General features: G+C 35.0%; 1 protein-coding gene across 4 annotated transcripts in view; it reads right to left on the reverse strand.

Moving 5' to 3' along the window:
- The window catches only part of C3H8orf34 (chromosome 3 C8orf34 homolog), a 163,278-nt gene that overhangs the window by 45,885 nt on the left and 101,279 nt on the right, over positions 1-16,114 (reverse strand). For all 4 annotated transcript variants that reach the window (XM_048938928.1, XM_048938926.1, XM_048938924.1 and 1 more), the window contains one exon: positions 10,045-10,180. In XM_048938928.1, coding sequence (XP_048794885.1) covers positions 10,045-10,180 — 136 coding nt within the window. The remainder of the gene's footprint in view (positions 1-10,044; positions 10,181-16,114) is intronic.

The following is a 16,114-nucleotide window of genomic DNA, read 5'->3' on the forward strand; positions in this document are numbered from 1 at the left end:
ATGGCATTTCTTTGGCAACCAAAGGAAATCTCAGTCAAGATGAGAACTTTTTTTCTTTCTTTCAAATCATCTGCTTCCTTTCTGTTATTTTAAACACCACATCTTCATCTGACATCCTTCTCCAATATCACTGTAATAGTGAATTATAATTTCCCTAAAGCAAATATATATTCATAACGTGAGGGATGTTATAGCAACGGCGGTCAGACAAGCAAAGTCTTGAAAGCCCCCACACGCTTTTAGGTTACACTGAACTTGTTTTCTTGCACCTTTCCCTAGCAACCTCAACACCACACCAGTAACAATACTCCAAGCATTATAATCATTTGTCCTGACTTGCCTATAATACGGTGAGCTTATTTCATTCTGTGTTCCCAAACATACCAATCCAAATTCTGATCTCATATACCTTGACTTACTGTCTCCACTAGATCCATGCTTGGTTACTGGTGTAAAATCCAGCGCTTCTCCAGCACCTAAGTATAATGCCAGGAATTTCTGACCTATTCCATTTGTTCTACTAATGTCTTTTACAAAAACAGAAATGTTAAAACTGTGCCAGCAAAATTCTTAGTGTATGCACAGGTACAGATGAAGACTTGAGTTCTCCATTATTACAGACTATGCCACTTAATGTAATGGAGAAAATGTAGTAAATATTATTAAATATATACGCTTTATATACATATACGTATATATATACACACACAGGCAAAGTACTCCTCTGTTAGTGAAACTCTCCATCTGCTTTCGCTACATAACTCTCGCTTCCTAATGAAGATTAGGTTTTAAAATAAGTTAATACAAATTTCAGTTTCACTGCAGAAGAAAACTGTCTTCGATCTATGGAGGCAAGCAACAGAGGATTGTGAACTCAGCGAGTAATGAATGGCTGGCACTTCCCAAGCTTTAAGTAACAATGGGAAAGCTCTGCAATATGGCACCTTGTTGTATTAAAAAATCAGTGTCATAGCTTCTGTTTTCACCATAGACCAAAATACAGGAGGCATCTGCATTGAAGAGAAATGAAGCATGAGAACTATTGGATTATCCAGCAGAACATTATTCAGGCAGACATTTCCAAAGTTAAGCTCTAAGAATACATGAATAAATACAGATATTTACTGTAGAACAAAAAACATGTAAGAAATTAAAAGCAGCAACACATTATGCATGTTCTGATTGAAATTTGTAATTCTCATAAATGCAGTTTAAACCAGTGGTGCCAAGCTCAGAGACTGCTGTTACTAACGCTGTCTTTACTTACAAGAGATATACAGCATTCAGATTCTTTGAGTTACACCCCGACCTAAGGTACAGTCCAGCATAAATTATTCCATTTTCGCTGATAGTAGTGGCATCACTGTCTTAATTTTGCACACAAGGACATTATTTCTTAGTATTTGCAGACTGAAACAGCAAATGATTTGCAAATTCATAGGAGCCACAGTTTAAAAAAAAAACAAATAGACTCCATTCCCTTTGTGCAAATTTTTCCAGCTACTTTTCAAAGATTTTTGTGGAATGTTGCCATATCACCAATACATAATTCACAGCCATAATACTTTCAGCTGGTAAAACTAGAATATTCACTTGCTGAGCAAATTTACACATTGACAGAGCCTGCAAAATAATCTTTTCTGTGTGCCATTTGCCTTTTCATGATTCCTCAATGCGGGTCTTTGTGCATTTAAATAAGTACACTCCGCAGATATTTCTGAGGAGAACCGAAAGTGGAAATATATTTCCCAGAGTAAGGAATCCATAAAGAGACTGAATTATCTAATCCTTTTACAAGATGGGGAATTAAACCATTCTTACGGCAATCTTTTATCTGCTGCTGGCTTCAAACCATTATCTCACAGGAGAAAAATTACAGTCTTTGTCAGTCTTTTCAGACTTAACACTCTTTCTTCCCCTGTGAAACATTTTTTTTTCCAGGACTTGTGAAAGAGTTTTGTGTGTGTGTGTGTGTGTGTGTGTGTGTGTGTGTGTGTGAGTCTTCAAGAGCCACATTAAAATGTTATCCAGAGACTCAAATTATGACAACTGAACTGACAACAGAAGCAACTGCTACTGCTGATATACATCACAGTGTAGCACCAAACATGAAGGATCTATAAACATCACAGTAAAGAATTAGCTTGCAAGGCACACACCCGAGAAGGCAAATAGCGGGGAACGGCTTGGGCTTTTTAAGTTATTGGAAGGGGTCGAATGTGTTTTGTCAGTGAAGTTCTACAGATGAAGGACAGGATGAAACAGATGTCATGCTCCATTATCTCTGCATCATAATCTCTGAGAATACTATGTAGTGCAAACACACTGATATCCACTGTTCCTTTTAAAGTGATATATCTTTCATCTGTAAACAATGGTTTCTTCATAGCTCACATAATTTTCAGTAACAGACAATACTGTAATTATCATAATATTTCGGAACATCAGATATGTCTGATATTATTGCTTGGTGGATTTACCCAGTGAGAAAAAAAGGAAGAAAAAAAGGTCTGCTTCAGTGTACCAGTGCCTCAAACAGAAATCAATCTCCTCTCTTATATCATTCCTTTCTTATGCTACAGTTAAGATTTCAAAATAAACACACCTTGTCAGTCTTTTAAAACACATATTCGCTGGGTGTTTTCCATAAAACTAAAATTCAGGATTAAAAGTCATAATAGCTTACTATGTACTGTAGAAGTCAATCATAAATCCAAGAACTCAAAATCAATCATTTGAAATGACACAGGTGCTCTCTGTTTTGCATATAGTCAGATGCTCAAGTGGAGCACTAGGCAGTGAAAGAGCAGGCAATGTTTGCACAAGACGCAAGTGTGTTTCTCTGACAATCTAGCAAAAGACTAACTCCTAAAATTTCATTCATGGTTTTTGTCCCTAAGAACCGCTAGAACTAGTGAAAACTTTTTCCTAGGTGTTTTTTTTTTGTTGTTTTTTTTTTTTAACTTTTTTTTCTATTTGAGAGAAAGAACAAATAAGACACCAAAGTGGTTTGCCACTCCAAGAAAAAGAAAATGAAATCATTTATTTTAAATGTATTTAACACTTACAAATCAACAAAAGATAAGGAGAAGACTTTTGTAGGGCTTTTGCATCAAGCCTGGGCAAATGGATCACTCAGCCAAAAACACCCCAACACCTTTTGGCTAATTGTTTTGACTATTTTTTTCAATGTAAGTTTTTCCAATTTTTCACAGTTCTACCAGTTGTTCTATCTTATAAGAAGTTATAGCAAAAGGAAAAATATCTTCTTTCTTTGTAATTCTCCAAAGAATTTCTTCAGGAAATTTTATAAATGTATTTATTAAGATTTATAAAGCGCTATTATTTGCCACTTTTAAAGTGAAAAAGCTGCAAATAAAACACTAAAACTGCCTAGAAGACCTAGGACAAGGTCTTTGAAGCTAGCACAAACATGTGGAAAATTCAACTCTTTCAAATGGGAGGCCAATAAACTACATTTACAAAATAGAAAACAAAGGAAAACTAAGAACAAAAAATAGTAACACAATGCATCTGCAACGTTCCACACTTCTTCCTCCATAGAATAGCCACTCAGAAATAGCACACAGACAGAAAGCTAACATAAAATAGGAATCAGAAAAGAAATATGTATACATAATCAAATGTTTTGGTAATGTTTGAAAAGAAACTTCTTCACACTTAATATATGAAGTCCAGGCTGAGAACCTTCCCCACAAAATGACATCTGAACCAATGACGTTCATTTGGAAACACTTTTTTTCCTTTGCAACTTTGAAGTCATTTCTTCTCAGATTTTAGGAATACTATCCCAGTAGAAAGTTTCTACCAGGAAGACTGAGTGACTAACGTGGCCTTACAACCTAAGCAGACATACAAAGCCTATTCCTTATGTATATACACGTATAAAACCACACATATACCTGCATCCATTCCCCAGTGTTATGTCACAGTATACAGAGCCAAACTAGGTTATAAGGAGATCTTAAGAGATTATTATTTCTGCCACATTTGTACATTATTGACTAATTTTAAATATAAATTCTATGACAGGATATCTTACATTTCCTACTTTTTTGATTTATGACTAGACAGAAATTAGCTTTTACCTTTAAAAGTTTACAAACAAGTAAAACGCAAATCCAAGTGGGTTCCTCATAACATTTCTATGTAAAAGGCTGTACTCTAGACAATTCAAAGCACGTTGAAATGTACAACAGGACAAGTCAACCCCTTATAATTTATCATTGAGTATACAGCTAGCAAGGAGTAAAGGGTTTTAAAAATTTAAAAATCAAGCCAGCAAACAGGAAAAACAGATTACAGAATGGAAACTAGTGGGAAACACAATAAAATATTCAAATGCAAGTTATTTGGATGCACCTTCTGCTCTGAAAGAATACTCCCAATGCATCTGCACAGACCTCTGGGGAACTGCAAAGAAAGCTATAAAGAAAAGAAGGAATTAAAATTGTAGGCCGAGTCTAAGGAGAAGATAAAAGGTTTGGATTTCCAAATAGATGTTATAATATATCATGACATTAGAAATTAGAATTCATTCCTCTCAAATCTCAGCGTTTAGTCACAGGATCCACTATTACTAGATTACTCTCCACAAAACATTACACTAGGACATTAAGGTCTAAGGAACAAAAGGGGATTTTTAGTCATATACACAGTGCTTCACTACCAATTCTGTAAGGAAGAAATTATTTCCAGTGATAAGTCCTATCTAATCCCATCACATCTTGGTTTTTGATAATACTGCAGTTGCAAGAATGACACTAGATTACTTCAACATAACTGTACTCAGGAAAAGTCTACCACCAAATTTTCCACCACATATTTCTTAGTTACCTCACATCTCATTAGTATTGTTACAGCTCTGTAATACACAGAGAAAGTAGCTCCACACAAACTCTTACTTTTCTAGGAATCTAAAACATCTACGATAGATGAACACCAGAGAATTTACTGACTAAAAAATTTATTTCAGTTATTTGCTAGAGAGATGTATAAAGGTTAACTCAGACAAGAGTTCTATTCATCATCATTATTCTGCAACTTCTGTCAAATTTATAGAAATTAATGTCTACAGCAATTTGTTTTTCTCTGTCTGGTTCCTTCACTTCTTTCCTCCACACTGTCATGATTCTCATGAAAGTATGTCATGAAGCTATGCTCTACATTTCAGAGCACCCATGTGTGGTTCTTAAATTTCACACAGTACCATGCCATTTATCTCAGTATATACCAAGTACACATGGAAGCTGTGGAGACCAATCTGCAGAAAACCAAGTTTACAAAAATATAAAAATGTAGCTGGTTAAAGAAAAGTTGATTGGCTTTGGTATATAAAGTAGCTAATTTGAAGATTAATGGGAGAAGAAACCATGTAAAGGAGTTAAGAGATACACATGGTAAGCAGGGCAACACTAAATCAGGCAAGGTAAACTAATGTGTGAATTTTTGAATAATTTTTCCAAACTGATATTTCAGAGAGTATTCATAAATGGTAGCATGCACAAAGCATCTCATGTATTCTACATTATCAATGCAAGCTACCGAAGTTGACCTTTAATACACATCCCAATGGCAATGGCTAGAAAAGCTGTGATTACTTTTTTAATTTACAGATTCACTTCCCATATATTTGATTTCTCAAATATGTTAAAAGGCCTGAGGACACTGTGCTTGCACTCCAACTAATCTTAAAACAAATTATTAACTAAATATATTGCATCTCAAACCTAAATTTGTATGCAACGAGTGCTCCTTCCCAACATTCTTGTTCAGAAGCCTTCAAGCTTGTGGCACAGTATGTTTTCTATAATCCCATTTCTTTTTTAATCACATGCAACCCCTTTTTTGTATTCTATTGATGTTAAGAAGAATGAATGCAGCCCTTGCGCTATTAAAAACAAAAAGCTTCTTACTTCCAGGAATGCACTGGCAAGACTCCACAAGAACAAGATTTAACTTTTGAGCATGGCAGTGGGCATACAAGGCTAATGGGTGGTCCTCCAAAGAAAACACCACAAAAAAACCGTTAAACTTCATTCAAATGGCCTTAGTACATCAATATTATCTTATTATCTTGCAAAACTCTCAGTGCACATGTAACAAGATGTGAGAAAATGTGGAAGCACTGTTCAGTTTTACAGTTTGTCACTTACACCTTTATTTAACACATATGAGTTTAGTTTATGTGTGAAGGTGCTTTATGACTCATCAGCTGAAAATGAAGCTCAATTTGTTTTGCTTGTATGTGAGAAAGAAATCACAAAATTGTTTTACAGAATAGGTCAGTCCACTCAGTCCAACTAGTTGCACCCCTAGACAAAATGGAATTTTTATTGTAAACACTTTGCTCAAGAGATCTAAATCCAGGTTGGCTGCACTAAAATTGCCTTTGCTAATTTTCCTGCCAAAACTTCAAAAAGCAATTATTCTAAATACAGTTATTTTTATAGCCCCTCTTTTGTGTGTCTACAAATCTTGCTTTGTTCTACCTTGTGAATGATGTCACCCTTTTATTTAGATGACTCAATATGCTGCTTAACGTGTGATGTAGTTCAAGAGCAACTATGGGAATAACATTGTCCTGTGGCTATTTTCTCCATTTGAAAACCCTCTTAAAGCTGTTATCCATCTGCATTTTACTCACCGTTTGTGAAACATCTATACAGAAAACAGTAAGCTCTCTGTTTCTTACAGCTATATTCCAGCCTACAAACCTATTTATACTCCAGGAGAATTAATGCCTACTTTTATTATTCTTTTTATCAGACGTTTCGTGGTTTTTTTTGTTTTTGTTTTTCATTTTTTAAATCATAAGCACTAAAAAATAACATGGTGTGATAGCTTGAAAGGATTCCCCTCATCTCCTAGACGGGTGAAAAGCACTTTTTATTAAAATTGCTGACCTGGGCTGTGACAACTCCATCTGTTTCTCTTGAAGAAGGTTGGTGAAATTATTAGCATTCATGATTAGATGTCAGTTTCTAAAAAACTTGTTTAAAAAATAAAAAATATGAATTTCTACCATTGTCCATTCTCAGACTCATGTCTTACAATTCTTGAAAAAGCTTCTACATTTTTTTGTAGCAGACTTAAAGTGATGGAGGAGGTTTTACCAAAAGCAGTCTCAGCAGCATTCCAAGTGGTTCCCAAAATGTAAAATGTGTTTAATTTGCTTTGCAACAAATCAGATTTATAACTCTTTCTATAGGCACTCCCATTTGGCCTGCTTTCTGAAGACCTTTTTGTAACACTGTGTCAAACATTGCATCAGAAATCCCTCTCAGAAGAGCCACAAAATGTTCAAGTGAAGCTTATGTAGGATGTATCATAGGAGGTAACATGACTGTACAATGAAATAACGGAGGAGCATTAAAAAAAATACAGTAATTTGACAGAGTTAGGATTACGTACACATAAGAGTAAAATTAAACTTCTGTCTGAAAAAAAGTTTTTTTTTTTTTTTTTTTTTTTGTTAAAAAAAGTCATATTCCTCCTACTGACAGCCAAAATACTTGCCGTAAACATGATTTGGTAATCTGTTCTGACAGGTCTCATTAACTACAGAATACCCACGGCCAACTAATAGGCCACTCATTTCAAATCACTTTCTTAGATGGAAAAATGGATAAAATTAAGAAGACAGATGTACTTAATTGTGGCTAAAAGTATGTATAACAACAACTTACACTGACTACTTTTTCAATTTTATTCAAATGTGCTTACAATGAAGGCCCAAAGTATGTATAGCACATGAGACTACTTAGAGGATATGAAAGAATGAAACTAAAATTTCTAGAACAAATAAGTGCATTACAATACTGTATAATGACCTTAAAATAAATACTCGTTTTTCACATAACAATGAAGATAAATACCAACACTGTGAAACCTTCATAGAGATGATCCGAATGCTCAGACGTTGATTTTCCGATGTTATTTTCAATGACTGTATCACTCAGTAACAGTAAAAATTATTGCTCATGGAAAGAAAACAGGAAAAAAACACATAGCTTCTGCCAGAAGTCATTTGACAAATTTATTACGAAGAAATTGAAAAAACAGAGGTACTGCAATGAGAACTCTGTCTTGAAGAAGAATGGACAGGTGTCCTCGAACTCAGTAAGAAAGGAATGCTCCAAAAGAATCAATAGATTTCTTGATCACAACAGAACACATAGAGTTCTTCCCCACAACAGAATACAAAAGCAATACACAGCTCTATTTTAAGCCTCGTGCCATTGATAAGATGGTCTATTTTTTGGTCTATCAGCAGTTTAAAGAAATTGTTGAACTGCAACCAGAAGAACAAAAAGAACCAGTCAAGTAGGTATCATCCAGTTCCTCCCTGACATTCTTAAACAGGGTACAGAGTGTCATAAAGTTCTACAGGTGACAAAGTATTGCTTTGCATTCTCTGATCATGAGAGTGAAGTGAGAAAAGGGTAATTCATATTTCAAAACTGCAGCATCATGTAATACAGTCAAAGGACAATGTAACAATAGCCAAGGCTGCTAAGACTGGCCCAAGATTTGAGTGGTATGCTCCCTGATGTGAGAACTGAGAGGATATATTGCATCTTGGCACCTGCTGCTTGCAGCTATTTCAGGGAATTTAAAATTTAATTAAGCTTCATATTAATCCATACAAGACTTATATAGTTCTTATAAATTACAGACTTGTAAGTTCTAAGAGATCATGTAGAAAAATTAACATTTCCATTTCCTTGCCTTTCTACATGATAGTTCATGGACAACCAATGCAAGTAGAAAAAAAGGTGTCATTCTTTCACATAGCTACTTGTTAGGAAATATTTTGTAACACATACAATTTTTTTCCAGTGAACTGGGAAGAATCCCATGCCTGGTATATGTTTACTTTTTTCTTAAAGCACATAGCTGCGCTGTTAACAGTAAAACTACCTGGACTCACAAAGCCCTTAGCCACTGCTGCTCTGGCAGTACTGGAACTGAAGTTTGAGGTCCCACGACCGTGCTGAGGAGATGCTACTGCGCAGATACTCAGTATGCCTATAGCTATAGCCTCCAGAGAAAAACGCTCAGAAAGCGTTTTGGAGCCCCTCTTCCTACATAAGTGCCTTTAAAAAAGTAGTAACTTACAAGCAAAACGGGGAAAAAAAAAGTAGAAACGTAGGGTGGCATATGGCCAAACTTTTGACTTAATTTCACCACAGGTTGCTTTTTATTTACAAGCGGCTAATCCCCTCTCAAACTATACAATGGAGCAGCCATTGGCAAAGCAGGCAGATAAAATTGGCATGCCTCTGTATTGTTCTTGTTAATCTGAACCATTAACAGAAGGGGGAGAAGGCTAGTTTTGTCATTTAAACAGGCTTAAATCCTTTCTCCAAATGAGCTTTTGTCTACACAGAAGAATGCATCTAGGAAATTTAAGGGGTTTCTGTTAGTGTTGCATTCCCAAGCTGACTTGGCTACAGGATCACAAAACTGTTTATTTGGCCCCCATACTGTAAATGCAAGAATTATTTCCAGCTGTCAAAATCAAAAGGGGCTCAACCAGATTAAATTATTTCTCAGAGGTGAAACAGGATGAGATTATAAAGTGCTAAGAAGTAGTTATTTGAAGTCCTGGACTGCACCTGTGCAACTAAATCTCCATTTATACAGGTGCTTTTCAAATTGGATTTGAACCTTTAAATTCCCTGATTCATCTCCTGAAAAACCACAGAAGCTCAAATAACTAATGAAATTCAGAGACAGAAAGGCTTAAAATAGTTTCAAGCTGTGAAGTAAGGCCTAAGACTAACTACACTCTTTGATTCATTGTTGACGCGACATATCAAGCATAAACGTTAAGTTGCACAACCCAGATGCCTGAGGTCATAGGGTAGTTAGTAGCTTTTTTTTAAAAAAACAAAAAACAACAAACAAAAACGTGGCATAGGAGAGGTCATCACCTAACCCAAAACAAAGTGCAATACATATCCGAAAAACTTGGGGAAAAGAATGTATTTGGTGGCACGGCATCGTTTTGATTTTTACCTGGCACATCTTGCACAGATATTCAATGTGACCTTTGCTTGCGGTTCAGCAGGATGAGCACTTCTACTTTGATTGAATTTGCTCCCAGAAGACATCAGACTTGTTACTCCTTCCATTCTTAGGTCATCAAGATCCTCTGTAACAAAACAGAATGACTAGGTGAATACAGTATTTATTTTTGTAACAATACCTCATAATTCTGCTCCTGCAAAATTTATTCAGTGCCTACAGGATCACTAAAAATTAGGAAAAAATCACACAGTTACGTGAATAATATTAAGGAAAAAACCACACTTGAACTGGTTTTTATTTTTATGTATCAGCATCTTGATACAAAGGGTATCTTCAAAAATACTCAGTAGCATTTCTACTTCAGATAGTGCTATCTATTCTTTCATATTTATTTCTCCAGCTCGTCTATAAAAACTAGCAAGCAAACATACTTGCCAGTTGCCAGATGCTGACCAGTATCTCAATTTCATGTAGGGCTCCATACCAAAGAGAAAATTCACTTTTTTTGAGTATATTGTCCTTTTTTGAGTATTGGTATAGGCTGGCATATAGTCCTCCTCCGAGATTTTGTTGTTGTTTTATTATTCAATACTTAGCAAAGAAACAGCGTTGCTAAAACAAAAACGTTCCACTGAGCCCCAAATATTTGAAATAGATATGTATATCACACCAAAGGGACCGTTATAAGCACACTTATACTCACCACATCACTATAATACATGAGAAACTAATAATCATAACTGGATTTTATACTGCTGCAGAAGCACTCCCACTTTGCAGGAAGAGAGCTGAGGCTCTTGGAAAACCATATTTCCCAGATTACACTGGAGCACTGTGGCTGAGTTAGAATGTAAACAAAGTCTCCTGCTTTAAAGTTGGGACATCCTTAACATGACTTGTTTGTTTTTTATAACATATAGAATAGGCACATTACGTATACCTAGTGTATAAGGCAAAACTTCAAGTTGTTTATAATTACATTTGGTTCTAGCTGAAAAGTACACAAACGAAGCACTAACTAGCTGCTACTGAATGGGCACCAACCATTCCATGTTCTGACTGAGGCTTGTGGTTTGTGATACATAGAGCATGTTATCATCTAATTAAAATGTCTTTCAGATAATGTATGTACATACATTTTCATATACTTATGTCTACAAAAGAAGCCAGATGTTATAGGATCCAAGTGAAGCAGTAAGCACATAAAGGCAGACTGTCGATTGTGCAATCAGACAGTAAAAGGTCACAGAGAATTCTAAAATCAGAACCTATATAGGTTCAACTGAAATTTAAATTACACAAGTAGCCATTACACAGTGGACTACCGGTCAGATTGGCAAGATAATGCCATGTTAATCATAGTCTTTTTGGGAGTCATCCATTTCAATAAACAAAACCCACCAATTGTGGTGATAATAAAAGCACATCAGGACTAAAAGTAAATGAATTTCTTGCCATCAAAGTCCTGGAACTAGGTCTTCTTACCTGCGAAATTTTATTTCAGCGCTTAAGAACACCCTCCCTTCACCTTGTCTTACTGGTATAAATAGACAGTTTCAGGAATTGCGTCTTCAGTTTACACCATTTCCACAACTCTTCCTTTAAATGTTATCTGTAGTTAATATACAAACTAATTCAAAGGACTTGGAAGGATATATGATGAAGAGTTATAAAATCAATCACTTACGAGACATTTCAGAGAAGGCATTACGTATTTGGAACATACTATGTATTAAAATAAATGATGTTAAATTGTGTTTTAAAGAGGTGTGAAAAGTTCTATATTTTTTAATAGATGTAAACGACTGGATGGATTACAGTTTAAATGAAACTGAAGTACATGCTTTATTTTTTCCCCCACCTTGAACAGATGTGATTTCTTAAAACGGGGTTTTCAGCTGTTCCCTGCTTGATTAATAACTAAGAGTATTTCAGTAGAGTAGTGACGTAAGCTGACCTCTATTGTACCTTTTTACATTTGACTCTGTATGTCAAAAACATGCATGTTCCCCGTTTTTGGTCAACTCTTCTCTCAAGAGAAAAGCAAGTGAATTTTTGAATGTGCAAGAAACTTGGATTTCAGATGTACCTATATCTGTAATTAACAGACAAGTTGGCAGAACATTACTACGTGCTGGTAATAAATCAATCTTAGCAAAAGAATATTTCACTTGAGAAGTCAATTCAGTTACAGAGCTTGAAACACTGAATCTTTTCCATTGTATTCTTTGCTAGACCAACTAGTGATGATAGAGCTGACCAGTTCAGTGATTTTATTGAGGAGCAATGAGATAATTCACTAAGAAAAAGAGAAAAAAAGCTAAGTTGATGACTGCTTCTGTGACAGAGGACAGGAATATGTTAAACCTCTCAAATCTTTAGAAAATTGGTATGTATATTTTTACAGTGATAGGCCAGAAGTTTAAGTAAATGAAAGGCAGAATAAGATAGAATCGTGCTTGTGCTAATAAAAATATGTTGTTTTAACACATGACTGCGCACTCTATCTCTTCCATTTAATGTTATTCCTATGTATACTCATCTTATAAAAATTTTCATTAAGAATGTCCTGTGTGGTTAAAAAAAAAAAAATAGCAAACCAACAACCAAAAAAAGCATCTATACAGCTTCATGTATTGCCACAACAATACCAAACAATACTTGAAAGTGAGGTAAGAATCACAAGTGTAATGAAGCACATGAACAGATGTTTTCTATATTATTAATAATGCTGCATGGAGCTAAATCCTTTGTGAATTTTTATAGACAAGTTTCATAACTAAGAAGGGAAAAAAGATATCTATTTCAGCTAAACAAAAACATATCCCAGTAATCAGTTGACTGTTTCTGAAGAGGATGTTGCTTATAATTATTTATGTCCTGTTATGAGGAGGAAGGGGAACTGGGGACAGAGAAAGGGGCACTGATATTCTAGACTATCGAATATTCTAGAATAATATTCTTGAATGTGTGCAAGATTGTTTAATGTCTCGGGATGAGGAGGTGTGAAAATGTTTCTCAGGATTCTGAAAGGCTCTCACACCATTCACAGTTAGGCCAGAGCTGCTCTTATGAAAAACTTCTCCTAAATACGATGAAAGTTCACTTCCAAAGGAGGTTTACATAGTCAGGATCTGTTCTACATTTTCTGATATTATCATTTTTTGCCTCTTCTCTCCATTGCAAAGTGTAATGTCCCACCTTCTTGAATTAATATTCAAGAAGGTGCAAAGTTGGAAAAAGTCTTGATTCATCTTTACAGAGATTATGACTGCTCAGTTTTTCTGTTCATTCTAATGCTAAGAAAACCAATAAATATTTTCATGTGGGAGTGAACTTGATTATGAATCTTAATTTATGTTTTTGCAGGCCCCCAGTCAATTCTGATGCGCCATTAAAATAACAGCTCTTTCTCTGAAGCAGTGAGTTTCTAAGGCAGTGTTATTTCATCAGGACAGATATTGATGTATTGCCTGTAGATAGCATTGATTTGTTACGGACCACTGACTAAAGCACAGACACAATACATTCCGGAACTCCCATAAAACAATTAAATAAAATAAAAAGCCTACTACTTATAGAAGTTCTGCTTATGTTCCAGGCATTTCTGCTGCTCTGTATGTCATACTTGTATGTTTCTTATTACGCTAACCACTCATCCCCGCTTTAGATGACTTTTCTTACCAACATCAACAGAGCCCCGCAAATCCTACCTGAATTCCAAACGAATTATTGGAACATTCAGCATTTAAGTTTTCAAGATAGAAAGGAACCATTAATCTATAAGGCCTTATACTCCACTTCTGAAACTTAATCATTTACTTCAACCAAAGAAAAACTGGAGTTATCTTTCACAATACACTAGATACAGGACATTTCACTTCTTTTTCTCTTATTTTTCTATGTTATGAAGTTGACAACGCAGTTTATTCTAATATGTTTTTTCCATTAACACCTCCAAAATATCAAAATTTCGCCCAATCCAGACCTCTGGCATTGACTGTTGATGCAAAGATTGTCTTAAGTAGATTCATCAAGAATCCTACAAGCCATTTTAGATTCCTGAGACCAATGTTCTGAAGACAACGTACTTTGTAAGCATCTAAAGATGACAATAAATTTTCCTGGTGTTTGTGCTTCCACTGTTAGATGCATATTAAAAAAAAATTGAAACCTGATTTTGCACATCCCTGAACTTGCATCTCCACCTCTACCATTTCCAATTTAGTAGAATTCTACCCCACAATTAAAAAAAACAATCAAAATCAATCTGGGGCTGTAGTATCAAGAAGCACTCTTTGCATACACTTAGAAAATGGATTTGCAATTAAAGCTCACCGTTTCAATCAACAAGAAATCTTTCCTCAATTTTTCCATATTTCTATTTTAACCTGGGATTAGAATTAACGAAGAAGGTAGCCTTTTCTGATTAAGTTCTTCTATTTTCAGAGCACACTTCACTATGTTAGACAACTGCATGAAGAACTGGCCCACTGACTCCATCTCCTGCTTATTCTCCCTTTATCCACAGGGAAGAGTATTTGTTTACCGCAGAAAATTGCTAGCAGGCCAAATTGAAGCAATACTGCCTGAGGGGATGAGAAGATCTTCAGAATCAGGAGTCCAGGCATCAGCCCCTCTCGCAATATCAGGTAAAAGAACTTCAGAGAACAAATCTGGTGTCTCCCAATGGCCCGAACCACCGGTTGGTAGCAACATTATAGTCTCGCTTAATTTAAATGACAAAGTCCTCAATTGAAAAGAACTGTCATCGTGCTCACTTACACCCTACTGAACATCCAAGGCAAAACAATCTAGGAGCACAAATAACAGCTGCAAATAGCCAACCCCTACTTAAGTAACACTGACTATATAGACATCGTTGCCCCGCACCAATAGCGATCTGCAATGTGCTGGCACAAACTGTCAGCTAGATAGTTTCATTCACTACTTTATTTTTACAATAAAGGGAATCTAGTATTAATTAGAATATCTTCATTATTTTGATGTTTCCAATAAAAGTAAAAAATTAGAATATTTCACTCATGCATTATTCACATATTTCACATGATGCATTACCGCAACTTATCTATTGTACAATAGTACTTTTGCTATAATAACAATGTACAAAGCAATAACCAGAAATTCTGAAAGACAGAAGGCATCAAAAAGAAAGTTTTTCAGCATTAGTCCTCAGCAAACTTTCCTTTTTTTCACTTCAGCTTAAAGTAAAACAACTTTCTATTTGAAAGGAAATTTTGATCAATATTTCTAATCAGTTCCATTTCTGACGTAATTTATGTAACCACTATACTTACTTGAATACGCAATTTAGACCTCATTCTGCATTCTTAAAGAAAACCAACAAAGTTTTGCCACAGGAACAGAACAAGACACATTTAAATTAAAGTAAATATTTTTAAAATCTACTTAAAATATCAGGAATTAAGAAAGAAGTGCTTATTTAAAAGGTCCCATTTTGTTTTTGTTTGTTTTTTATTTTCTAGTGAAGAGTAGCCAGATGTAATATTTTTCTAGCATGTTTGGTTAATGTACTACAGATATTCCTTAAAATATTGCCAAAATATTGAATTTCACATGATGTTGTTTACATGTTCCTTCATTAAATTGATTTTGAATGAAATTGATAATTTGGATGTCTGTATGAATTTTTACAAAAACGATTTAAGATAAATAAAAATTAATTCAACAGTACAGCTCACTAAAGCTGAAGTATCTACAGTGATTTTCCAACTAGAGAAGATGTTGAAGAACTACTTAATTTTGTACGAATCAATTTTCAAAGCAAGGGCTACATTCACATCTATTTGCATCCATTTAGTTTATTCTACCAGCTCCTTGGCAGCATTAATCTTAGCTGGCTTGTCAAGAGGCCAGTTGAAATTCACCTTTTATTGAAATGAAAGTTGTGGCAAAGAATAAAAATTACAAATAATCTTATGCCAAACATTTCCAGTAATACTTGACCTTCCACAGCTTTCTTTTAAAAGAAATACTAGCACAGGCATTTCTCAAATGTCAGTCTTGCATCATTTGT

Source organism: Lagopus muta, chromosome 3 (genome assembly GCF_023343835.1).
Source record: "Lagopus muta isolate bLagMut1 chromosome 3, bLagMut1 primary, whole genome shotgun sequence".
NCBI lineage: Eukaryota > Metazoa > Chordata > Aves > Galliformes > Phasianidae > Lagopus > Lagopus muta.